At 44.5% G+C, this 26542-nt stretch overlaps 1 protein-coding gene across 12 annotated transcripts in view; it reads right to left on the bottom strand.

Moving 5' to 3' along the window:
• The window catches only part of Rgs6 (regulator of G-protein signaling 6), a 651590-nt gene that overhangs the window by 160835 nt on the left and 464213 nt on the right, over positions 1-26542 (bottom strand). For all 12 annotated transcript variants that reach the window (XR_005505572.2, XM_063262367.1, XM_063262368.1 and 9 more), the window contains one exon: positions 5220-5319. Coding sequence is in view for 11 of the 12 variants with exons in the window: in XM_063262367.1 (XP_063118437.1) it covers positions 5220-5319 (100 nt within the window). In the remaining variant the exon portion in view is untranslated. The remainder of the gene's footprint in view (positions 1-5219; positions 5320-26542) is intronic.

Here is a 26542-nt window from a genome sequence, read left to right as displayed (position 1 = left end):
CTCCCAGATATATCTGATGGTTATTATTATTGTTGTTGTTATTGTTATTATTATTATCATTATTATTACTCAGAGGGAAGGGAGGGTTATGGGTTCAACAGCTCAATAAAAATTCAGGCAGGAAAGGGGGTCAAAATCCCCTTCCTGTATCCATGATCATCCTCAGTGTTTCTACGGGATCTGTTCTCTCATTGTTTAGTGGATATTTGGATCCTGGAAGGATTGTTTAGAAAACCAGACACAGTTTAAATGCATATTGTTTGTTTGTTTGGTTCTTTTGCTCCAACTGAAAGTCCTGCTGGGGAAACTTGCTCCATAGCCACAGCGGCAGGAGTGGGGTGGAGCTTCAGTCATGAGGGGGAAGGATTGACACCTTCCCCTGGTATGGGTTGTTTGAGGTGTGCTTTTGGCTCCTTTTACTCTCTCTCTCTCTGACTTATCTACTTACGTCTCTATCTTCCCTCATGACCTGAAGCAAGAGAAGGCCCTCACCAGAAGCTGCCCCGGCACCTAGACTCCAGCCTCCATTTATGAGCCAGGATAACCTTTTATTTTTTCCTTTATAACCCATCTAATCTCAGCTATCCAGTTCAGTAACAGAAAACGAACTCTGAAGAGTGCGTTATTCCCACTCAGCCTCAGGGTTCATCTCAGTAGTACTTTTACACATGCTAGTATCAAGCATGCAGTATTAATAGTCGACAGACGTTACCTAAGCTCAACGCGTGTTTCTCTTTATTATTAATTCACAGTTAAAACAGCTCTCCCAGGACATACATCCGAGGAAAATGTAGGGCAGAATACTGTAGAAGAGATTGAGGGGAAGGTGTTCTTGCATCTAGAAAATGATGTCTAGGAACAAAGAGAGTAGTTAAGGATTGCACCCTAGGTTTTATATAAAATAATTTTGTTACCTTCCCCTGTGCAACTCTTTATAGTTAGAGAGAAGGCTGCAGGCTTAAGGAAGGTGGCAGCCATCATTGCTCCTTCATCTACCACAGGGACCCGGTGCGGTGGCCATTTTGGTCTTTTCTTTAATAGGTTCATTATCACAGAGTCAACGACAACATATCTGGACTTCATTTCATTTCAAATTTTATCTGACTGTAGAACTTTCCTTGTGTGTAGAGATGGATTAAAAACAAGCTTTAGAACACAATTAGCGGGATGGGTGGTGCGTTTTTACTTTTAATAAATGAGCTGCCCTTCATTCAACTTAGCATTTCTTCTCACAGGAGAGAAAAAAAATCAAGCAAGAGAAAATGTGGAGAGATGAATTAATGTGACATTTAGAGCAAGATTTTGATGACACGAAGGGCAAGAACATCAGAGCTCTGCTTTTTTTTTTTCCCTTCCACAATTACAACTTGACATATTTCAGGATGTTGTTACTAAAATGAAGCTCTTTAAGCAGAAAATAAAAAAGTGCAAATGTGAAAGAGAAGGTGCAATAGCCAAGTCACATCGGTCGGGGCAGTCAGAGTGGAATTCAGACTGGCTTATGCATGGTCCATCGTCCCTAGACTTGGCAGGAAGGGGCCCTGTCCTTTCTTCAGTCTAGGCTGGCCATGGAGTCATGGACGGCAAGAGTGAGAAGGACCTGGGACAACACTTAATTCAGATAAGGGAACGGAGGCCCAAAGAGGTCAGATCAAGGTCTCACGGAGGCAGTTTGCAGCCCTGGCCACTCTCTCCCAAACCACTTGCTAATAAGTGCAAGAGAAAAGCTGTAAAATATTCACATTGTCATCAAGCTTGGAGAAGTAAACTTGTGGGCTAAGAAAGAGATAGAAATGCACGTGGGAAAATCAGGCTGAGATGTTTTTTAAAAACGTATGTGCATACCTAGAATATTTTCTGAAAATTATTTGTACAGTCAAAAATTCGAAAGGAGAGCAAGCTGAGTATAATTTTTTATTAAATCCACATTTCTTTTTCTTTGACTGGGAGAGGGAGTTAGAATGGAGATGAATGACTTGAAGCAATGGGGAGGCAAGGAACTTTCAATTCATTATAAGGAAGAAGGTTTCAAAGGTCAACGTTGTCTGAGGATGGGATGAGAGATGAGAACATTCATCATTGGAGGTTATTAAAACAGAGGTTGGGAGAACTTGGCAGGGTTTATTTGGCTTCCAAATGCAAGCAGGCTGTAGGCACAACCTGGGAAGCTGCTGAAAATAGAGATTTCTGGGTCCAAGCCCAAGAGGGTGCCCTGGGACTGTATCTTTAAGAAGAAGCCACGCAAGTGATTCTCTTGTTCAGAGAAATGCATCAAGCATTTAAGGGAGTGTTGCAACTCAAGAGACTACAATTTTGTGCACAAAAGGTTGGAATGGCTAAGAAATCCACATTCTAGATTGGGTTCTGTCTCTGCGAATATTTTTTTTTAACACATTGTATTATGTCACTGGGACTCAGATTTTCTGCCTGTAAAACCAAGTGAGATTAGATGTCTCTTAGGTCTCCTATATGCTAGGAGTTGGGTTTCTGAGGTTAGCCTGGAGGAGATTAATCCCCGAAGTTTCTGGAAAGTTTCTTTAGGACATTCAGGTGTTGGGGAATTATCTTGGAATGGCTGTCAGTGACAGCTGGGCAAGGCTGTGTGAAATGGCTGCTTTCATGGAGTTGGCAGGCTTCATGCCCAGGATCTGTCTGTCTCTGCTGGACAGGTGGGGAGTAGAGAGGGTTGGAAACTGGGAACTTGGGGAATTCGCTTCTTGCTTCAATTATCGTCTTTGTGACCTAGTTACTATTCGGGAAAGGAGGTCTGAGGAGGTTTGTCTGCTGTCCAGAGAGGAGGGTGTTCAAATGACAGTGAAGTGACCTTCTGTGGACATGTTTGCTTAGAATCTATACCTCTGGATGGGAGCTCTAAGGCACGGTGTTGTGCTTCTTGCAAATGAGATTTGCCAGGCCAGTGAACCTCGGTGATGATCTGATAATGGCTTCTACTTTGTCCTCAACTTTGTTCTTCCAGATTTCTATCCCTTTCCCCACACGAACATTTATTTGCTAAGTCTCACCCTTGCAGTTCCTCATTTCTCACCTTTTAAGAATGCAATTGTGTTAGAATGGTTTGCCTTTTATCTAATATATCTAAGTATACCCATCTCTTATTTCAGTACATTTCCTTTGGGGCCTTCCCAAGCCCAGCCTCTCTAGACACAAACGGAATACCAAGCATTTCTTTGTCAACTTTACCCAAGGAATATCTAGGATTTTACTTAGGAGTTCCTAATAGGAGGAGTGAAAATAATTTCCTTGATATATATGTTAATAGGGGAAACTTCAAACTCAAAATCACAGAAGGTGTGGGCAAGCAGGTCATCTCTTAACTAGGTAGGGAGTGCCTTCTAGATAAACACATGGAAGCTGTAGTATCCTTTCAAGTCCACGGACATCATGACTCTTCCATTTATACTTTTACTATAAAATGTCTCCAGATATTCAATCCCTTATTTCAAACTGTGTCCTGGACAAAACCATCGGACGCCCTTCCAAACCTCAACTCTAGCCTGGCGAACACTATTCTTGGAGCTATTTTCTCAAACTCACAACTTCCACAAGTCTATACATTGGGCCAAGGAATCTCCTTTACCCAATGTAACTTAGAACAATACATGATATCTTTATTTTTCTTAGACGCATCTATTTTCAGGTATAATGGCACACATTTGTAAATCTAGTACTTGGGAGGTTGAGGCAAGAGTTCAAGACAAAGCTGGAGTATACAGCAAGTTCAAGACCAGCTTGCTCTAAAAGGGGAAACCCTCTCACCAAGACATGTTTTCATATCCTGTGAGTAAATATCCAGGAGGCATAGGCAATATCTACATCTCTAAGAAACTGCCAAACTCCTTTCAGGGTAGCTGCAACATTTCACGCTCCCACCGATAAGAAAAAAGTTCCAACTCCCCCATGTCACATCGCACCACCAGAATATTTTAAGTTATCATTTTAGCTATCATGGCACATGACAGATGCCAAGTTCTGATGGATCCTGAATTTTGGAAAGCGAATAGCTAAATTTTTGAAATGAGAGAATCACCAAAATGCTTGCCTAAATCCATTTACTTATTTGTTTGGATAGCAAGGGATACACACTCTATAAGAAAGCTATGAAGACAGCCCCAATTAAATGTTGTCCTTTATAAGAAAAAAAGAGAAAGCTATGAAGAAAAAACAATGACTTATTTAACCAAAATAGAGAGCAAACAGGGAGGGGAATTTGATTTAGTAGCACTTAATAAGAGGATCTAAGATGCTCGCGTTATTTATAAGACAAAATGCTATGTGACTTCTCTATGGTTTTTGTTTTTGCACCTATAGGCATGTCTGATATATTTTACAATCAAACACTTTAAAAGGGGGCTGGAAAGACAGCTCAGCAGTTGAGAGTTCTATGCTGCTTTTGCTGAGGACCTGAGTTCAGTTCCCACACCTACGCAGGGAGACTCACAACCACCAGTAACCCCAGCCGCAGAACACTTCGTGACTTCTGGCTTTTAGGGACACCCCTACTTATGTGTGCATGCATTTTGCACACACAGGTAAAAAAGAATCTTAATTTTTAAAGAAATAAGCTTGACTATGCTGAAACCACACACACACAAAAGCAACAGACCACAGAGCAATATTTTAAAACTCCTTTTTGAAGGGAGTTGGTGCAAAGTAGATTAAAAACCTGGTAAAAACATTTTTTATAGAATTTGAACATTTCTTAAGACACAAAACTTTCCTTTAAATATGCTTAAATGGAGCTAGGCATGGTGGCACACACCTGTTATCCCAGCACCAGGAGACAGAGGCAGGAAGACCACAAGTTCAAGGTCAGCCTGAGTTACACAGTAAAATCATGTCCCAAATGCAACGTGGCGAACAAACAAGTCCCAACAAAATGAAGCCTGCTTAATGTTTATGAGCACGTCTGCATTTGTTTATAGCCACAGGACACACTACTAACCTGTCAGTTCATCTACTCCCAGAGGCATTAGCTACACAAGCTTGAAAGGCTCATAACACTAAAGTGGTTCTTAATGATGTGCAAAGTGTAGGCTTTTTACTAAAAACCTAGACTAGGAGGGGCTTTGAGTCAAGATCCTCATCGAGGATTTCATGCTACTTTTCAGATCCCTAGACATTCCCACATCACTATCCAAATCACATAACTCTTTAATAGTCACTCTGGTTGTCTCTGCCATCTTCTAAGGATATGTTACCTGTGACGACACTGGGGATTTTGGAGAGAAAGCTCTTAACTGTTCTGATGGGCACACCCCCTGTCTTGTCATCTTGCATCTTCGTAATGATGTCCTCGATCTGAAAGAGGTTGAAGAAAAGAGGTGTTAGTTTTTTCTTTCACAGTTCTAATAAAGGAAGCCTTTATCAAATAGGCCCAGTGTGTATAACGCAAGTAATAATAACAGGCATTAGGAAGACCCGAGTCAGTCAGGAAACAGTGTCAGTGTCTGCTGGGTATAGGGAGGTCAGAGCATGTTCTGTAGGAACAAATGCCTAGGGAACCAAGAAAGGAATGGAGAAGTGATTGGGGTCCTTGATAGGCTCCAACATGAACATCAATATGTGTGTGATGAGATTTCTCCTCTTTCTCAAAGTAAATTTATATCATAAAAAACGCTACCATACTTGACTCCTAGGAAATCTCAGTTTCCTAAGTTTCATCCTAAAATGTTAACACAAACCAGTCATTGGGAAGCTCAGGCAGGAATGCCTTTGGGAGAAAGAGCACAGTGGGCAGCAACAGTCCTATTGGTAGAAACAGAGCAGGGGAGTGATCGGCAAAGGAGATCACGTGTCTGTAGGCATGAATTCATAAGTCAAAGTAATTTCCTGGGCAGAACTGTCCAGAATAGGATACAGGAATGTTTGTAAAAAGGATATGGATCTTTTTGTTTGGGGAGGTGGGACAGCTAGTTGAGGCTAGCATGTCCGATTGACAGAGTTTGATTCCATAACCAATAGAAATATCATGGGATGAATTCTCTGAGTAAGTCCCTATTGGGATCACATAATTTTAAAGACAGAAACTTAAGCTATAACTTACTTTCCTCTAGTTCCACATGCTATGACTGCATTTCAAGGGTAACTGATTTTCTCAAAGACACAATGGGACTAGTACTTGCTTTGGAAACAACCAAATGTGTTATTAGATACAAAGTTAGGACATGCTATAATAATATTGGCACCATTAAGACGATAAAAATGCCTACCAGGTATCCAGAATGCATTATCCTCAACACACATAGAATGCACTTGCTCACAAGTCTTTGATTAGAACTAGACCCTAAGCCAGGGCCCAGGGCACCATATCTTCTGGTTGCCAGAAGTGGAGAGCTGAACATCTGTAATCAATACCAATGGCTAAGGCAGGGGCTAAGAATTATTACAGCCATCAACAGGTCCTACAGATTCCCAGTGACACAGCCAAGTTAAAATTTAGTTGTAGACTCCAGGGCTTGGGTTTTTAACACTGAGCTATTCTGCCTTACAACAGGATTCACAGAAAACCAGTGAAGTGTGAAAGCCACCCTCCCCTGAAGATTGTTTGTTTTTTTCCTGTAAAAGTACTGAGAAAGTCAGGCTGAGGATGTGGCTCTAAGGCAGAATACTTGTCTAGAATGCATCCCATTCAAAGCATACTAAATAAATACATGAATGAATGAACGAACGAATGAATGAATGAGAAAGAATCCTAAGGCACTGGCCCTTCAGATGACAGTGAGTATCTCGCAGAAAGGAGAGTCTTTCTCTGCAACCTGATACTCTGTGTTCTATTTAATTACAGTCTAAGAAGGAATCTAATTCCTATTTCCGTTATCCACCTGAGCTACCACTCAACTCTATGATGCTAAACTCAACCAAATAACCACCCCTGAGTATCAACGGCCATGGAGAGTTATTGCTAGGAAAATGGTCACACTTTAAAAGTAATCTATGCATTTGATCTAGTGTGCTGTTTGAAACCAGAAGCACCGGTTACTTTGATGGTTGCTATGAGAAAATCAGAAATGCCTTTGAGGATTGGCGGGAAGCCAATAATTCAATTCAGCCAGACTTCTGAGTAGGCATCAGATAGTAATAATATTTAGTCTCTGCCACTGTGGGCCAAATGGGAAGAACTGACTGCACAGAGGAGTTCCCCACGGCTCCTTTCTCCTCCGCCCAGTTGCTTCACCATGTGACGGAATCTCAGAAGGATGTGTTTGCTAAAGACATACCAATCCCATTATGTTGGCATACCAAGAAGTATATGCTCATTAGCAGTAATAGCCAGACCAAATGACCAGTCTTGCTGGGTGTGATTGCACATGCCTGTAATCCCAGCACTAGAGAAATAGAGAGGAGAGAATCATGAGTTCAAGGCCAGCCAGGCTACAGAGAAAGACTGGAAAAAATAAGGCAATAACAGAAGGACTACCAGCCAGTTCCTCACTGGACTGGAAAGGGGATTCCCATGCTGAGCTGTTCACAGCATCATAAGTATGGAGAAGGAATTGCTGGTCCTAATGGCCGACTCTGCTGCAGTACTCATGCACTGTAGTCTCTGCTCTGGCCTCATGGTGGACATAAAAATCTACCCATTGGCCTTTTGTCACATGACTAGCCTGGCTGCTGTTCCTGAATGCAGTGCGGCACATGCCCATCAGGTACCTGTGCATGCTACCTCTTGACCTTAGAGAGTTGATGTCCTAAGAAAGATGTGAGGCATCCTCAGTGAATAACCCCTTATCTTAGGCGACTCAACCCCAGCTTCCTTGCCCACTTGGAAATAAGAAGCCAATGTTTCTATACCACTGACCCCAGGATGGTTTACTTTCCAGCAAAATGTAGTAAGACTCTGACTTTTTTAAAATTGCCAAAACCATAACAGTTATTTGGCAGGCAGCCATCAGGATGGATGTACCTTAGATTTAGGGCACCTTTGGAACCAACCCCCTTGAGAATATAGAAATTCAATATATGGTATTTACCATCCACTTTAAAACAATCATACGCCATCTTGGCTTAGGTAGCTTACTCCACCATTGTGTCAGACAAGTGTTTGGAAACTCTTCCTGATGCTGGACTCACTACAACACACACACTTTCTCTCTGAAGTTCCTTGTCATGGGTTTTGGAGAATTCCCAAGAATTTACAAGAAGGCCTTAGGCACTTATAAAAACACTGAGAAGTATTGTCAAATACCTTAAACAGATGTCTAATTTGTTTCTCCATCTTAAAAGCTCTACGGTAAAGACGTCAACATGGAGGCCCAGAAGGCCTCAGAGCTGGTGCGTGACACAGCTGTGGTTCCTCCCCAAGTCTTCCTGAATCCAGTATGTCATCAAGGTCTATCAAATCATAACTCTACTGCCCTCTCAGATCATTAGAAAACCTTAGTTACCGCCCTTCGTCATCTCTCCAGGGAAGGGGAGTCAGACACAGACTTATATTTTCCCAACCGTTCAGTTGCATCTCGCTTTGACACCTTTTGTTCTCAGGGAACAACACAGTAAGTTCCCTGGCATCCTTTGATATGAAGACACGTGTCTTAGGGAACATGTTTGGACCTACGTGCCCCTGTGCCAATCAAGGAGCAGGTGGCCCCTATCTGACAGCCAGGTGAAGCAGAGAAATCATTTGGCCAGCTTGGTTGGTTCTGCCTGGGTGAGCCTCGGTAATAAGGGCGCTCTTCTACAAGGAGCTCAGCACCCAGCACAGATACACAGGGTGAGGGCTCCTCCACATAACAGAAGGATAGCAGCCATTGCACCACCCACTGGGCTTTCTTTTACATAACCAATAGACACAATTCACTGAAGTAGTGTTGAGCAGGATGGGGAAAGAGTGATCATCTCTTTAGAAATAGAAGTCACCTTGAGACCTCATGACTGGACTGAGGTTTAGAGAGACCTGCAGCCTCTTTAAAGTGCTCCATTTCTCTAGGGACATCACTACCTGTCTCTATGGTTTTATGTGTGTTTACTAAGCGGATAGTCCAGTTTGAAAATAAGAGAGGCTGCTTTGGCCTGCCCATTGCAAAACTGTGTTTGAGGGGTGACAGCCTCACAGGTTGGAGGTAGGGTTGGGTAGAATGGGGGAGTCCTGATTTTTTATGGATTATACTAGGTGGATGACATCAGAAACCAGACAATGATCTAATAGCCTCATGAGCCACTGGCACTGGTCATCCCAGGCCCGCTCATCTCTTTGCCTTTCTGGATGACATTCCTGTCCAAAATGACAAAGGGCCCATGTTAGTATCGTTTATACAATTTAATGAGCCAATGAACTAATTTATTTATCTCATGCCGAGTTTCCTCAGCAGAGGATTAAAAAAATGTCAAGTGTGGGAAAGTTATAGTGCAATTATTGAAAAGAAAAATGCCTATAAGTTCAAGGAAGGAAGTTACACATTCATAAAAATTATGACCACATAAACAAACTGATGCCCTGGGCCTCTTCTCATCCAAGTGTTTCACCTTGACTTTGTAACCAGCCGCCTAGTTCTACTTTGGTTCTTGCATTTAATGAAAGACCTGGACTTCCCTTGCATCTGTGAATGAGTGGAATTGATTCTGCGGACACCCTTGTGTCAGCCTAGAGGCAGGAACTCGAGCTGGCTGGTGACAGTCACAATTCACAGTGTGAAGTGTGTATGCTTCACTGAGCTTCATCTCCCCCGTCTGGCTCCCAGAAGATCAGATCATATCTTTTTTTCCCTTAAAAACATAGAATACAACTGCTGTCTGTCCAGCTCCTACATATATTCCGCTTCACTTAAGCACTTCTGATGCCAGGCTCTGTGTTAGTCTACAGTTAAAAAGGCAGTTGGTGGACTTGGGAGGTAGCCCGGTGGGTAATGTGCTTGCTGTACAACAAGTCTGAGTGAGCCCCAAGTTTGAACCCCTAGAGGTTACATAAAGCTGGGCATACAGCATGTATCTGTAACTCTGGTGCTCCTCAGTGAGAGGGAGGCAGACAAAGAAGAATGCCCAGGTAGAAGAATGGGCCAGTTCCTCTCCCATATACAGCGGTGAACAACTATGGAAACCCTGTCTCAAACAAGGTAGAAGGTGAGAAATGATGCCTGAGGTTTTTCTCTCACCGACACATGTGCACCAGGACACAGGTGCGCCTGCATCCTTACCTATGAATCCTCATCCTTATGCATGTCTGTTTACATGTATTGTACACACACACACACACACACACACACACACACACACACAAACACATACACATACACACACACATACACACTCATACACACACATACACACACATGCACACACACACACTCACACATACACCCACACATATACAGACACATACACACACACTCACACACACATACACATACACTCACACATACACACACATGCACACACATACACACACTCACACATACACACACAGACACACACACACTCACACATACACACACACTCACACATACACACACACACATTATATACACAGCACACCTAAAGCAGGCAGAAGAATTCATTATCTTTCATAATGAACTAATATGGTCGGTGATTTGGGGATCCAGGCTGTGGCTAAGGATGTATTGGAGACAGCTGGGTCAAAGAAGTGAAACACTAAGGGACCCCCTTCAGGAAGCTCTTGGCATGGATGCCAACATTTTGGACTCACCACTCATTTTTGCCATCCCAGTTCAAGGCCTGAAGTGAATCTTGGGATTTCATCTTCTAGTTGTAACAATGCTAGCTAACGGTTTTGAGGGAAAATGGCGTTTGAATCACTGTGTCAGTAAGGACAAGGGTAGCGGCCTGCAGGCTTTCTCCCTGAGGAACAATGTGTGTGGTGGTAGCTGACATTGCTGCAGTGCCTCATTTCATGGAGAAGCTTCACATCTCTCTGAATGGTGGGACAAAATGGGGGGAGTCCATATTTGTTCCCTTCCAGAAGACCCCAATAGATGTCGGCTCAAATCTCAGGCCAGAAGAGCATCACAAACTTCTTTGAGCTACAAAAATGGAACAAGGGTGCTTGGCTAGTCCAGGCCCTGTGCCACGTGGGAGGAGGATAGAAATGGGGGGGTTCTTTATTGACTAGAATTATCTGCTCCAAAGAACCAATAGGTATGAAGGACCGGAGGCAGGCCCTGGCTCCCCTGTGACCGGCTTTCTACACTGTAACCTGCAAGATATTCTTCAAGGGGGAAATGCTCACATTTAACCACACTGCTTACAGCCTGTTTACAGTGTCTTAGAGTGCCTGGTCATAAGCTCTTATAAGGCCTCTGTCTTTGCTCCGTTTCAGCGATCATGTCAATTTGTATTTGCGTTTCCCATTAGTCTGTTTTGCTCGCCATGGAGTCGTCATTAATGTTAAGTGCTTAGCAAACAACTCGACTGCAGTCCAAAGTAAATTCGGTGTTTACATCCAAGGGCATCTTGCTTTGAGACTGCGCTCCACAAAAAGACATCTCAAGATTTCATGACTTTTAATAACTACATGTAAGGATGTAAGGAAAAGCTCCACAGGCATCCAAGCACCAGCTGAGACCGGAGATGGCTCTCTGAGGATCAGATCAGGCCTGGCATGCTCTGGGCTGCGCCAGGCAGATGGATGAAAACCACCGGCTGCTTCGGGCTATGGTTTTACTATTACCCCTTGCAGTGTTTCCTAAGTTACTTTCACAGGAACTTTCTCTCCCATTTCATTGAAGAGAAACACAGGAAGAATGGGATTCCGGGACATTAACTCAACAGCTTCGTGACACTTCAGGGAAAGCACCTTCACCTTGAGATTGGTCACAGCTTTGTCTGCTTTTTGCTTTTGCTTTTTCTTAATAGAGGAATCTGAGGTTGCTCTGCAAAACATGAGAGCCGATCCCTTGGGACTGGAATGTCTGCCTGGCAAAGGTTAGGCATAGTGAATGGAGAAGAGGACCCTGGCCAGTAAAACATCCCAGCCCTTCTGACAACCTCGATGCTTCATCACCATTCCCTCAGACTTGTATGTCGTCTGCTTCTTGACATTTTTTTCTTTATTCAACAACAAGCCAGTGTTGGTGGTGATGGGGGAAGAAGGTAAATTGCTCAAGGACACAAGGGACTGCCAAACAGTGAGATTAGCAGCAGAAATCCAGGTGTTTTTGCTCCACACCTGGCTGCCTGGATCTCCATTGTGGTGGGTGAAGGTGTGGTCAGGGGGGAATGGGAATTCGCCTATGCATTTAACTGAGTGGGAAAGGCTACAGAAGGTAGGTCCATATCCCGTGCCTACTAGTTTAATATACAGTATTGAAAAACAGAAAAATGAGCATGCCCCAATCCCTGGAGCCTGAGACCATGTTATCTTATGTGGTACCAGGGTCATGTAATAAGGTTAGGGGCCTTGAAATAGGAGAGTGTTCTGGAGTTTTCAAATGTGCCCCATTTGTTTACAGTTCTTGACAGCATAAGCCTTTCCTGATTATAGTTGGCTACAGAGTGGTAGAGGGGTAGAAAAGGATCAAAAACACAAGACTTCCCACTTGCAAATATAGAGGAAGGAGCCAGAAACCAAGGAGTGCAGGCGACCTCTGGGAAGACAGAGTCTAAGAACCTAGGCAAAGAAGGAACATGCTTGCTAGCCTGTTGCTTTTAGCCAGGGGGAACCTAGTTTAGATAGCTGATCTTTCGGAATACGAGAGAGTAAGTTTGATCTTCTGGAAGTTTCATTGTTCAGTTTTATTTTAAGCCACAAAGCTTGACGTTTATTATGATCATAATAGAAAACAAATACCTAGTAAATGTTAGATATTCTGCATTGTTTCCAAAATCAGGTTAGTACACCACCCAGGGTGAGGGCCAGGAGAGAAACCTTCCACACTGCTTTCTGTCATTTTGAACTGTTTGATGGCCAAACTAATAGTCAGCCAGGACTTGTCAGAGGCCACTTGGGAGGATGGCAGGGAGGCTGCCAAGCATGCGTTGATCAAATTTCCCCCATGGCTTCCTTGACTTTGGACCAGAGAGATCAGAGGGCACTCAGGTGCTGCTAAAACCTCTCTTCTCCAGCATCCCATTCTACACAAGCAAAGACCGAGACCTTTCTTCTCCTCTCACTCCGGATTTTACACAGCTACCTGTCATGCCAGAGAGAATAGAACATGAAGGCCAATGCAGCCATCATCCTAAAATGCTCCACATTTGAGCATGAGGGCCATCGTGCTGAGTTGTGGCAGAGAGTGTCAAGTCTCAGCACATGGATTGCCTCCCTCTTCCCACTGCCAAGAATGCAATGGCCTTGTCTTAGAAAAAACGATGAGGTTATCCCCCAACCTGAAACCAGACCAGCTAACCCTTCTTGGCTCATCCCCCAAACCCCAGTCCATTTCTTAGTATCTTTCCCTACTCCAGACTCAACAACTGGACCAGACCAGTGTCGTTGGGACAATTCATACAGGTCATGTGGAAAACTTAGCTTGGCTTTCCACAGCTACAAAGGTAATGCCAAGCCCCCACTGTGGAGTTCAAGGGCTTCTATCATTTGGAATCAAACTGTTTCCCCAGCACCTCTCCAGCCCTTCCCGCCTGTGGGTGCCCTCACCTGAAGAAACCCTCTAGCATTCTCCTTTGATCTTTGCACAACACAGCCTTCCTGCAGACTCATTCTGAGTTCTCTGCCTTATTGTTATCAGATGGCATATTTAGGGATGGTTTGATCCCAACCATAAAATTATTTTCATTGCTTCTTTATCAGTGTAAGCTTGATACTGTTAGGAATCATAGTATAAGTATTTGATATGCAGGATAACTGATATTTGACCTCTGCGAAAGGGTTGTTCTACACCACCCCCCCCCCCGCCCCAAAGGACTTGTGGCTAAAGGACATAATTAGGTCACTGAAATAGGAAAGGGTTAAAACATTCTTTGTGACCTCCATTAGTTCCTGCAAGAGTGGATTTATTTTAAACAGCAACAACAACAACAACAACAACAACAACACCCTCTCTGGGTCCTGTCTTACTATGTGAACCTCTCATAGGTCCTCCACCTTCCACCCTGAAAGTCTCACCAAATGCTGATGTATGTAAGTTCCAAAACTATGAGCTAAATTAAGCTATTTTCTTTATGTGTGGTCCAGTCTCAGGTATTTTGTTATAGTCACAGAAAACAGACTGACATAACGCTTCATAGTCCAGGTCCTACTACATGGCAAGAGAAGCAGAAGGACTTTGTTGCTCCTGGGTAGTACCTTGTGAAAGAGAAGCCAATGTCTTCCTGGAGGAGGGGTGAGTTTATACAAACCCAGGAAAGGATACTTCTACATCTCTAGGTCCTTTTCCTTTTGTAATCACGGAGCAAAAAAGAATCTTATTTTGTTTTTATCTCCCAAGAAAATGGAATTTAATAAGGCACGGATCTATCTGATTTAATTTTGAAATTAATCTAAGAAGGAGCCTGAACAACCCTAAGATGTGCTTGTTGGACTTGAAAGCCTAACCCTCAAAATCATTGGGACAAACACCAAAAGTTGGTAATAAACTGCATAGCTCTTGGGAGAGTGGCGGGGTCATTTGCCAATTATTTCTGTTAATCCCAGAGATTAAATGGCTTTTTGAGCCTGTTTCTCTGAGATTTTCTACAAGAGGAAGGCAAACAAGCGTAAGGCCAGGCGAACAGACAGCCAGGCAGGGCCTTGGGTATCCAGGCTCCACCTATGGGGTACATGGCCCTATGTAGAGCTATCTTCCAGTTACTAAGCATTCCTAGACTCTGACAATTTCATATTAGCAGCTACGTTGCTACCCACTTGCCCTCAATCACCCAGATGAAGGGGGAGAAAAATGTTACAGATAGATTTTGGGGGACCTCAGATGTGTATCGTGGGGTCCTCCTCTTCACTTTTGGTCTTTTTTAGATCCTGGGATATAGTGGACCAAAAGGACTGAAGGAGGGACCCAATTCAAAAGGCCACCAGATTGAGAACACTGACCCTGATGGTTCGGGGTGGGTATGGGGGGTAGGGTTAGCCTCCTGCTTCAGGAGAAAGGCTGTTGTTACAGAGAAGCAAGACACTGGGGATGGATGTTGAGTAGGGAGATGAGTGGTGTGGACAGAAACCAATTCTAGAGCAAAATGGCATTAACATGGCTACATCTTACTTTTAACTTCCATGGTGGTGGTTCAACCTGCTTCCTAGGAACTTCCTGCCGAGCTGGTATTTTTACTGTGATTTTGGGAATCCCCATGTTTTATGGGTTGAGTTATGTCTTTCCAAGTCCACGCATTAGTCCTAACTTCCAGTACTTTAGAATACAATATTATTTATAAAGAATGTCTTTACAGAGGGTAACATCATCAGTGTGGACCCTGGCATCATGTGTAAGGGGGACACTTGGATGAAAAAATAAGCATGAATACAAGACTAATGCTATGCTCACACAAGGGGAAACAAGGCAAGGAAAGAGCCTTGGGATATGCTGTGGCTTGGCTACCCCCAACCCCCGAAGGCTCATGTGTTAAAAGCTGGGGCTCCAATGCAACATTCAGAGATAGGGCTTCTGGGCTGTGATTGGGCCATCAGGGCTCTGACCTAATCAATAAGTTAAATCAGTAAGTTAAGCTTGGTTAGAGGAAGTGGGTCACTGTGTCATGCCCCTGAAGGATGTATTTATCTCAGGTGCTGTTCTCTGCCTCCCTGCTTCTTGACCGCTATGAAGTGAGCAGCATTCCTCCACCTTACCCTTCTAGCCACATGTTTCTACCCTGCCACTGTCTAAAAGCAATGGAGACAGCTGGCCATGAGTGGAAAGCTCTGGATCATTGAGCAGCCATGATTGCGGACCGTCAGTGTTCCGTCATGGTGATGGAAGGTTTGCTGACACCTGAGAGAGACAAACTCTGAGAAGGAACTACCTTGTCAAGGCATGGCTTGGGACTTTCCAGTCTCTGGAAAAATCAGTTTATATCACTTAGACTATCAGAGCTCGTGAGAGTTATGGCAGTCCTGCAAACACATACTCCTGAAGTTACAGATCATAGGAATGAATTTTCCCAATTATTCCCTCTCCCCTTCTGTCCCCTTCTATTCTCTACCCCCAATTTCTCTATTTCTCTTCTTTTAACACACACACACACACACACACACACACACACACACACACACACGTTAAATGCCTAGTTATTTCTAAATTAGATCATGTTTCATGTGCTGTATCAACCAATTTAACTTCCTACGTATTGTCTATTTTCTGGGGAACCACACAGCATATACTTCAAGACTGGCCTTTGGACAGCTCACACTGTGTGTAAGTCAGTGAAGGCTGGAGTCATTTGCCAAAACAAACCAGGGGGTCAGACACTGAAGGTGACATGAAGGTCTCATTTCGAAAAATACTCCCTGGTGGCTTTACTACATGTAATTTGGAATATGACCCAAGAACAGTGCATCTTCTTTGTGGAGGAAGTTCCCCAGTCTCTTCATGAACAGAATTGATAAGCATTATATCAAAAACAGAATTTGTACAGCTTCAGACAAATATCACTCATTTCCCTGAAAGCCAAGTGTCTCCATGAGCACTGTGTGGTTTTCTGGGTGCTTCAATCGTGCTCAGCACTGGTGCCAGCAAGGTGAATGATGCTCCCACGGGGAGAGGTGGAGCGGAGTTAGGGAGGAAGACACAGAGAGCTGAGGCTTGGCTATGAAGCAGCTCTCACTACTCACCTGTCCAGGAGCTTCCCTAGTTGCAGAGCTTCAGTGGGCCATAGCTGAAAGGTGTGGCACTCTGGGAACATCTGGATGTAGCTTGACTGCAGGCCTATCTATCCTTGGAGGGCAGGGGTCAACACGAGTATCAAAGGGTGGTCCTGGCTTTCTGGCATTGTTGGAGAAGTGTAGCACCATGAAAAACAGAAGTGAGCTCTCTTAAGATGTCCTTTATGTCTCCTTTCAGATGCCAATAACATGTCACCTTAGAGCATCTCTTGGAGCATACAGAACTCTGGGGAGTGGGGAGGTAGGGGTTTGGGGGGTACTGATGAGATGGAGAAAGACCTGTACAGCCCACCCTGCTGGTAATGCATATGGAGCCAAGAGAGAGAGGATTCTGCTATGTGATAACAACTTACGACAGCTAAAAAGCCTTTGACAACAGGTAGGTCATTTGGGGATAGGGAGATGTGATGAGAATAGAAATTCTCTCTCTCTCTCTCTCTCTCTCTCTCTCTCTCTCTGGACATGGGCATGGGAATGGTGGGGAGGGTCTTTTTTTGCCTTCCCTGGCACACAGATGGGTGGCGATGGTAGGGCCCAGAAAAAAGTACTTCAAGGCAGGTATTTTAGGCTCAGCCACAGAGCAGAAAGTGCACAGACCCAGGGTGGTGGCAGATATGGGTTTGGAAAATGAGATGGACCAGAAAGAAACAGACATTGTTGGAGGCCGTGTCCACACGACAAAGCTCTGAAGAATTGTGAGCTATTCTGGAGGCAGGCATGACAAATATTCTCACCGGAACCCAGGGACGCACCAGTCCAGTCCAGTCACTCAGTGCTTCTCTCCAATCTACTGTCCCGCCCTGCCTTCTGAACTCTTTGTTAACAGTCTATATTGCTAAAGTAATAAGTGCCAACCAGACAGTTTTACTTGACTTTATTTCAGGTTATATTTTTCATAGGTCACCATTTTCTACAAAGAATAGTCTAATTAGCAGGCATCCTCTAAGCAGGATTGGACCAGTGAGTTGGGGTTTGGAACCTGGCCTGAGATCCACATAGAGTGGAACTCCATGGACCAAGAAGTCATCTGGTTGCTCACAGTGAGATGAGGGCAGTGACATGTCAATGTCGTACCCCCTCAGAGGTACCTTGGTGTTGGGAAGGAAACATTTGAGAATAGATGGTGCCACACAGTTGTATACTTAGAGGCAAGTCCTGAAGGCCTCTGTGCCTCAGTTTCTTCCAGCAAGATGGAAAGATATTGATGTCTTCTAAATCTCTTCTACCTCTTACAATCCCAGCTCACTCCTCCAAACACAGCCTGCCTTGTCTCTGGGAGTTGGGGGGGGGTGATGATACATGGGATGCTATTCTCCTCATAGACTTGCTCCTGATGTTCCCGGTCTCTTGTCACAGCCTTCATTCTTTCTCAGACAGGGATTGGAGAAGCTAACCTGCAAGGCTTGTGTGGGCCAAGTGCGTATCTGGGGAAGTGGACCCTGGCTTCTTTCTTTCAGGAGCAGGTGCCTGCAGAAAGTCTCCCTCATCTTTGTTTTCCAGAATCGCTGGGGTAAAAGGAACCCAAGGTCCTGCTCCACAAAGAGTGAGACTGTGGTGGCTGGCAATGGACCAGGAAGTTGCTTCCACTTAGATTCCTAAAGATAGCAGCAATGTTGCCCACAGGCCATGGGTAATGTAGGCCATGTGTTGGTCTGCGCTGGCCTCACTTCTCCCATTCTCTCTCGAATTAGTTCCAAGTTCAGGTGGGAACCACAAGTATTATTAAAGCCCTTGAGTTCAGAGTATGACAGCAAGCCCACCCCCTGCCCTGCCACCAGATGGAAACTTGGCCAATTCCTCTGTCCTTCCTTCCTTCCTTCCTTCCTTCCTTCCTTCCTTCCTTCCTTCCTTCCTTCCTTTCTTTCTCTCTCTCTCTCTCTTCCTCTCTCTCTCTCTTGGCAAAGAGTATAAGATTCCCCAAGCCTCCCCCTGACTTTGCACACCATCTGGAGCCCACAGGAGCTTAGCTCAAGTTGTTCTCAAGGAGACCTGGCCCTGGCAACAGCCTACAGAGTCTGTCAGATGGTCTTCTCAGCCAAGGAGGAGCTTAGGAACTTCCAGCTGTCTCCCGAGTAGCTCAGGCTAAACTGTGTCTAGCCTGATGCAGAGCCAAGAGTCCCTTTGGTTAAATAATTCACTGTTGCCTCTGGGTGTGTAAAACAGCACCGTCTAACACAGGCTGACAGGTGATTTCATGCATCATTTAACTCTTTGCGGTGTCCCAGGATGCAAGAGATTAGATAATCAGAATAATTTCACATTGGCAAACTGCTATTTTTTTCCTAAGTAATGAAACATTATAAAACTTAATGAAAAAAAAAAAGCCTTTGACTGGTGAGCCCGCATAGGAACTAAAGTCAAGCATTTATTACAATAGTGATCTGGAATGCCTCCTTTACCTATCCTTCTTGGAGGGCAGGACATCCTAAAGAAAGGGGCCCAAGGTTACTGGGAAGTTCCATTTAAATTCTTCAAATAAAGAACATGGATATAGTGAAAGTAGTGGAGGAAGAGAAAGAATGAAAAGTAGAGAAAGGAAGAAAATGATGGCCACGGGGCTGGGGAAATGGCTCAGTCAGTAACGTACTTGCCAAGCAAGCAGGAGGAGTTAAATCCCCATCATCCATTTGATAAAAAGGTACAGGGGGTGGGTGTGACTGGAACTCCAGCACTAGGGAGGCAGAGACAGGAGCATCCGTGGGGCTTGTTGGTTGGCCAATCTAGCCAAATTGGAGAGCTCCGGGTCTGGGGAGGGACCCTGTATCAAAAGTTATGATATACAGTGGTAAGTTAAGGTGAAGAGATTCCACAGCAAACTTCACAGGCATACACCACAGCGATCACAAAATAAAGTGACAAACACGTTGACCCTGGAATCTTGATCTGCAAGGGTCTTGAAAGTCCCAGGTCAGTGGCTTCTGCTCCAGTACCATGTGGGAATGCTGCTTGTTTGTGGCTTCTGCTCCCAGGACAATCATCTCTAGTACATAGTTCATTGAACTGAACCTTGTGTTATAAAAGCTCAGCTGAGTCTTTCACATTACAAAGCACAGGATCCAATACCCTCATGAACGTACAGTCTGGGGACTGGAAAGATGGCGCAATGGTCATGAGTCCTTGCTACATTTCCAAAGGAACCGAGTTTGCCTCCCAACCCAAGTCCTGCACAAAAATTTTGATGTCTGGTCACTTTAACAAATACCTTCACTTTCTTGAGCAACAAGGTAGATTTAAGTTCAGTGACAATTGCAACATGTCAAGGCAGTTTGTATGGGAAAACATACTGGGTAGTCCTCACATCCTGTCTTGAATATTCATGACCTATACTTTTAGCCAGACAACCTTCTCTCTAGGCCCAGGAGTTTCCCGGGCAAACCAACTGCCTTGAGGCCATCCCTCCATGGACCGTTCCTCCAGATGGGCTCTGCGGAAGATCATGGTGGCTTGGACCAGCCCTGTGTGAGCTGTCACTGATGGATTAATGAATTGGCACAGAGGAGGCCCTGCTTCAGGGTATCTCTGTCCAACTTGGCTTTGAAAAGCACACCAGGGGAACAAAAGTCACATCATTGGCAGGAAAATGAAGCACACAAAAAAACTTAAAAATAGCTGTCACTCCAGTGGAACCAGCCATCCACATGGCCGGGTACCTCTGGCTCTCACATGGAGACTGTGAGAGGGCTTCTCTCTCCTGTAAAGCAGGCTATTATTGAGTTTAGATGTGGGCCCTGAAGATCTGAAATTAAACACCCTGTCACTAACATAGATTTTAGACTCCCACTTAGCTGAGGTCCATGAAAAGTTAGTGCCCCATAGAGTGATCAAGCACAGAAAGACACATAGCAAAGGTTACCTTTTTTTCTTTTTCAGAATGCCATTACTTCCCTGCATAAAGGAGTGGGGATTAGACCTCTTAAGGCTCCCCATCCATTTTCCCATCCTGAGTGTCGTTACTGTTTGAATGTGCCCTCCAAATACATGTGCCCTCCAAAAACTTGGTCCTCAATGTCATAGTGTTTGGAGGTGAGGCCTTGTAAAAAGAGATTATCAGGCTCAGGATGGAATGAAATTAATGAGTGAGTCAATTCATTAGTTGATGGAGTCCATTATTGTGGGAGTCAGTTACTAGGAGAACAGGTTCTTACTAAAACACAAGGTCCATTTTTCCTTTCTTCCTTCCTCCCTCCCTCCCTCCCATCCTCCCTCCCTCCCTCCCATCCTCCCTCCCTCCCTCCCTTCCTTTCTTTTTTCATTCCTTCCTTCCCTTTTAAACTGCCTGCCTTGTTTCTTCAGTTTCCTGGCACGGTGTGAGATAGCATAAGGGTCTCACCAGCTGCCAGCACCATCCTCCTGCAATTCCTAGCCTTTAGAACTATGAGATAAATAAAAAAAATTCCATAAATTTTCCAGCCTGTGGCCTTCTGTGATAGTAACAGAAAATGGACCCTGAGGATGGTAGTACCCTTGTGTCAGTGCATGTTCTACTTCTGTTACAGAATACCATACACTAGCAAACACAGTAGAGCCTAACTTCAGGATTCCAGCATATACTGAAGACCAGATGCGACCTTCAGCTTCTTGGACTGAACAATTGCTGGATTCTTGAATTTTCCATTGGTAGACAGTTATTGTTAGACTAGCTGGACCACAACCTATTACCTATTCTAGTATATCCCCCCTCTCTATCTTTGTGTGTGTGTGTGTGTGTGTGTGTTCATTCCTCTAGAGAACCCTATTTAGTACATTTGGTTTGGTCACGGTGTTTTATCACAGCAATAGAAAATAATGCAGTGTAAACAGAGGACTGTCATAAGGTTTCTAGTGTTGTAAAGACACATCAAGACCACAGCTGCTCTTATAAAGGAAAGCACTTAATTGAGGCTGTGTGGTAGGACCGTAGGACCATAGGGAGTGACACTATTAGGAGGTATGGCCTTGTGAAAGAAGCATGTCACTGTGGAGGCAGGCTTTGAGGTCTCCTATGCTCAAGCTATGACCAGTATGGCACACTGTCTCCTTCTACTGCCTTTCAGGTTTTTTCTCCAGCACCATGTCAGGCTGTATGCCGCCATGCTTCTCTCCATGAAATCTCTGAAACTGTAAGCCAGCCTCAATTAAATGTTGTTCTTTATAAGAGCTGCTGTGGTCATGATGTCTCTTCATAGCAATAAAACATAAACTAAAATGCAACTAGGGCATTGCTGTGACCGGCCTGACCACGCTTTTGTTTGGAGGAGTGTGGATTGGGGATCTTTGGATTTGGAAAGCGGTGGAATGCTTTGTGTGGGCCTTACCTTAGTAAGAACATGGAAGACAGTGGGGCTGAGGGCGATTAGAGCTGTGGGGGCCTGGCTCGAGGGGTTTCAGAGAAGAATTTTAGTATACTGCCTAGAGATCATTCTTGGGATATTTTGGTGAAGAATGTGGCTGCTTTTTGCCCTTGTCCAAAAAAAAAAAATCTGTTTGAGGCTAAGGTTAAGAGTTTTGGATTAATTGCATCTACAGAGAAGATTTCAAGACAGCCTGGTGTGGGATGTGTCCTGTGATCCTTAGTGGGTTAATGAAGACCAGTAACGAAAAGGAGCAAGGTGAGCAGGGAAAGTTACAAAATGTACAATTTGAAGAGAAAGGGGCACCAGAAAGAATGGAGCTAAATTCTCGCTCAAGGGGACAAACAGATTAAAAAGCTGGACGTTAAATGGAATAAAGGGCGCGGTGACTTCAGGGCAAGACCACACCCAGCTAAGCTTCCAACTTGTGAAAATGAATTAAAGAAAAGCTTAGGTCCAGGCATGGCTGTAGATGCCTTTAATCCGAGCACTTCAGGAGAAAGAGGCATGCAGATCTGTGTGTTCAAGGCCATCCTGGTCTACAGAGCAAGTGCTAGGATAGCTAAGGTTAGGCAGTGAAGGAAACCATCACCCAAAGAAGGCTAGCAAAGACGTAATAGACGTAACAAGGAGGCAATGTTACCATTGGGTAAGCAGCAGAACCTGGCAGTTTTGGCCACAGGCTTCTGGCTTTAGACTCAAGAACAGATGAGGGGGTTTATGGAAACCCCCTCTTCCATTGAAGAAATTCACTGAGGCCAGGTGTATGGCAGGGGTATCCCTGGGTGGAAGTCTAGAAAGGCCATTGGGTGAAGAAGCTGTGAAGGTGAAGTCTAGGTTGCCTTTGAGACGCCAAAATGTTAGAGATGCCCGAGCTGTGGGATACCTGCCGTGGGAATCTGCTAACAGGGAGTAGAACCGGCCCAAGAAGGAAGTGTGCTGCAGTTAACAATGCTGGAAGGAGTTGGAGAGCTGGAGACCGCCGGACATCAGACATGGACGTGCAGAGTTTGGAGTTCGCCCAGTTGGTTTTCAGTCTTTGGTCCAGTATTTCCTTATGTTGCTTCCTTTCCTTCAGTTTGGGTAATGTATATTAGATGCCATTTTATATTGGAAGTTCGTGATCTGCCTTTTGATTTTACAGGGATTACAGTCGTCACTACAGTTAGACTAAATGCATTTTGCATTACAAGCCTAAGAGGGCCAGGGAGTGGAATATTGTAGTTTGAATGTAACTGGTCCACAGGAAGTGGCACTGTTAGGAGGCGTGACATTGCTGGAGGAAGTGTGTCATTGTGGGGAGGGCTTTGATTTCCTATACTCAAGCTACACCCAGCATGGTACACAGTCTCCTTCTGCTGCCTGTGGATCAAGATGTAGAGCTCTCAGCATCTCCAGCATCATGTAAGCTTGTATGCTGTCATGCTTCCTACCATGAAACGTCTGAAACTGTAAGCCAGACTCAGTTAAATGTTGTCTTTTATAAGAGTTGCTGTGTTCACGATGTCTCTTCACAGCAATCAAACCCAAACTGAGGCAGGGTGGCTCGTAATTTCAGAGGTTCAGTCCATCATTGTCATGGTAGGAGGTATGGAGGCACTGGGTCTGGCTTGAACATTTGAAACCTCAAAGCTTACCCCTAGTGACACATTCCTTCAACAAGACTACACCTCCTAAGAGTGCCACTTTCTGGTGACCAAGCATTCAAATCTACGAGCCTATGGTGGCCATTCCTATTCCAACCACCACAAGAGCTAAGAATATTTACATCTAAAAAGTGGTCCTGCCCATCATTGGTCATCTTCATTTGGTCCCATCTTATAGGGCGACTGAAAAGAACTGTGTGAAATCTCTTTCTGGGAGACAGGTTTATCATCTGCCTGGAAGAAGTCTTCCAGCCTTTTCCTTCTCCCAGTATAAAATTCCTGAAGAAATTTTCTTTGTTGCAACTGTCTGATAGATTGAGGGATTCTCTCAAAAGTGTATCTTCATTTCTGCCAAGCCAATTACAGTCGGCATTTATTATCACTTCTTCAGCAACGACACTGAGTATTTATGGACCAGATGCCTTCGGTTTCTCTTTGAGATAGAACTACCGTTAGTACCAACCGCATACCAGTTACTGAGGAATAGCAAGATGATCAACCCACTCAAGATTATGTGACAAGTATAGTAGCCAGGACTCAAACTGTGGTCTGTGCTCAAGTCACGGCAAATGATCACTTTACTGGTTTCATTTTAATGGTATCAACACTCTTATTTTAAAACTGATACTGACCTTACATGTAGACATATTTCAATTCTAGGTCCATGGAACAGTGTGTTAAGAAATGAGGGTTTACAGATTTGATTATATTCTTTGCTATAGAAAAAAAAAAGTTAAACCAGGCTGGGGAGATGGCTCAGTAGGTCAGACTGATTGCTGTGCAAACATGAGCACCTGCTTTCCAATCCCCAGCTCCCACGTTAAAAAGCCAGACATCTCATGTGTACTTGTCTATAATCCCAGCATCAGCGGGTAGAGACAGGCAGATCCTGAAGGCTGACTTGGCCAATCAGCTGTCCTAACTGTAAAGTTTAGATCTCTCTCTAGTGAAGAGACTCTGTCTCAAAACGGTAAGGTCACAAGGAAAACAAAAAACTCCCAGGATCCTCATCTGACTTTTACACTCATATGCATGGGTGTGTGCACAGCCACTCGTTACATGCACCGTTAGACCACCTCAGAATGAGGAAATACCAGCAACTGACTCAATTATATCAAGAGATTACTACTTTACCTATGAGCAGGGAACTTACCACCAGGAAGCCTGAGGCCAGAGCGAGCATTACAGAATGCACTAAACACCTAGACTCCCTTTCTTTGTGTTCCTCCCATCTTAACTACAGGCATCCTTCCCGCTGCCATGCAGTGGCTGCTTTGTGTGGAGAAACAAAGATACCTTCTTTTTCTGATGGAAGAAGGTTGCCAAGGGAGACTTTGGAGACTTGAAGAGACTTTCCTTGGCTCCAGGGAATCCGGTCTACTTCATGTGACAGATGGGGGGGGGGCAGCGTCCCATCATGCTACTGGGAAGGCTGGGGATTTGAAGTCTCTGGCCTCTCCACAGGAAGCAGCCAGGGCAGAAGGGTTTGTGCCCAGGGCTGAGTGAGTCAGTGTGCAGGCTGCCTTTAAAGAAGCACACTTTGATGGAGCCGCAATGAATGGCTTCTCTTCCTTTTCAGTCATGTGTCTGTGGGTTCCCAGTCTAACTACCTCACCTCCAAAGTCTTGGTTCTTCATCTTGGCAAGTGGAGCTAATTCAGGACTCCAGGGAGGGGCGAGGGTTTAGTGTTTTGATTCTTATGGAGTCATCTACCTGGCCCCTTGTGCATAAAACATCGCCGGTCTGTTCAGTAACTTCCCAATCTGTCAGAGCTCTTAATTACTTTGGGTATACCCAACATTCTCACTAAAATAAGGTGATTCCTCCCCTCCCCCAAACTGAAAAGGGATTTATTTTGTCAACATTGAATTACACTTCTCTCCAGGGTGCCTATTATTCAGTTCACCTACAGATTTCATGATTTATTCAATAGTTCGAGGCCTGACTAAACATTCAGCAGATGCTTCACTTCCAATTTACTGCACGGAGCATTTAAGACACACACACACACACACACACACACATACACACACACAGACACACACAGACACACACACAGAGACACACACACAGACACACACACAGACACACACACAGACACACACACACAGAGACACACACAGAGACACACACACAGACACACACAGACACACACACAGAGACACAGACACACACAGATACACACATACACACACATACACACACACACTCATACACACATATACAGACACACACAGACACACACACACTCACATACACACACAGACACACACACAGACATACACACAGACACACACACAGATATACACACACACAGACACACACACAGATATACACACACACAGACACACACACAGACACACACACAGACACACACACACAGACACACACACAGACATACACACAGACACACACACAGATATACACTCACACAGACACACACAGACACACACATACACACACACAGACACACACACACTCATACACACATATACAGACACACACACACAGACACACACACAGACATACACACAGACACACACAGATACACACACACACAGACACACACACAGACACACACACACAGACACACAGACACATACACACACACACATACACACACACACACACACACACACACACACACACACACACACCCTAGGATAACCTTTCCCAGCTGAAGAAGTGGAGTTGGTGCTAACAGTGTACTGTGCTTCCAACAGGAACAAATTTACATTCTCCCAAATCTGACATTTTTCTACCTTGGACTGAATTATGAGTTCAGCTTCCCTGCTTTGCTAGCCACATGGGGTGACTATTCTCAGGGA

The sequence above is a fragment of the Rattus norvegicus genome, chromosome 6 (assembly GCF_036323735.1).
Source record: "Rattus norvegicus strain BN/NHsdMcwi chromosome 6, GRCr8, whole genome shotgun sequence".
NCBI classification, from domain to species: Eukaryota; Metazoa; Chordata; class Mammalia; order Rodentia; family Muridae; genus Rattus; species Rattus norvegicus.
This window is presented reverse-complemented; position numbering and strand designations above follow the sequence as displayed.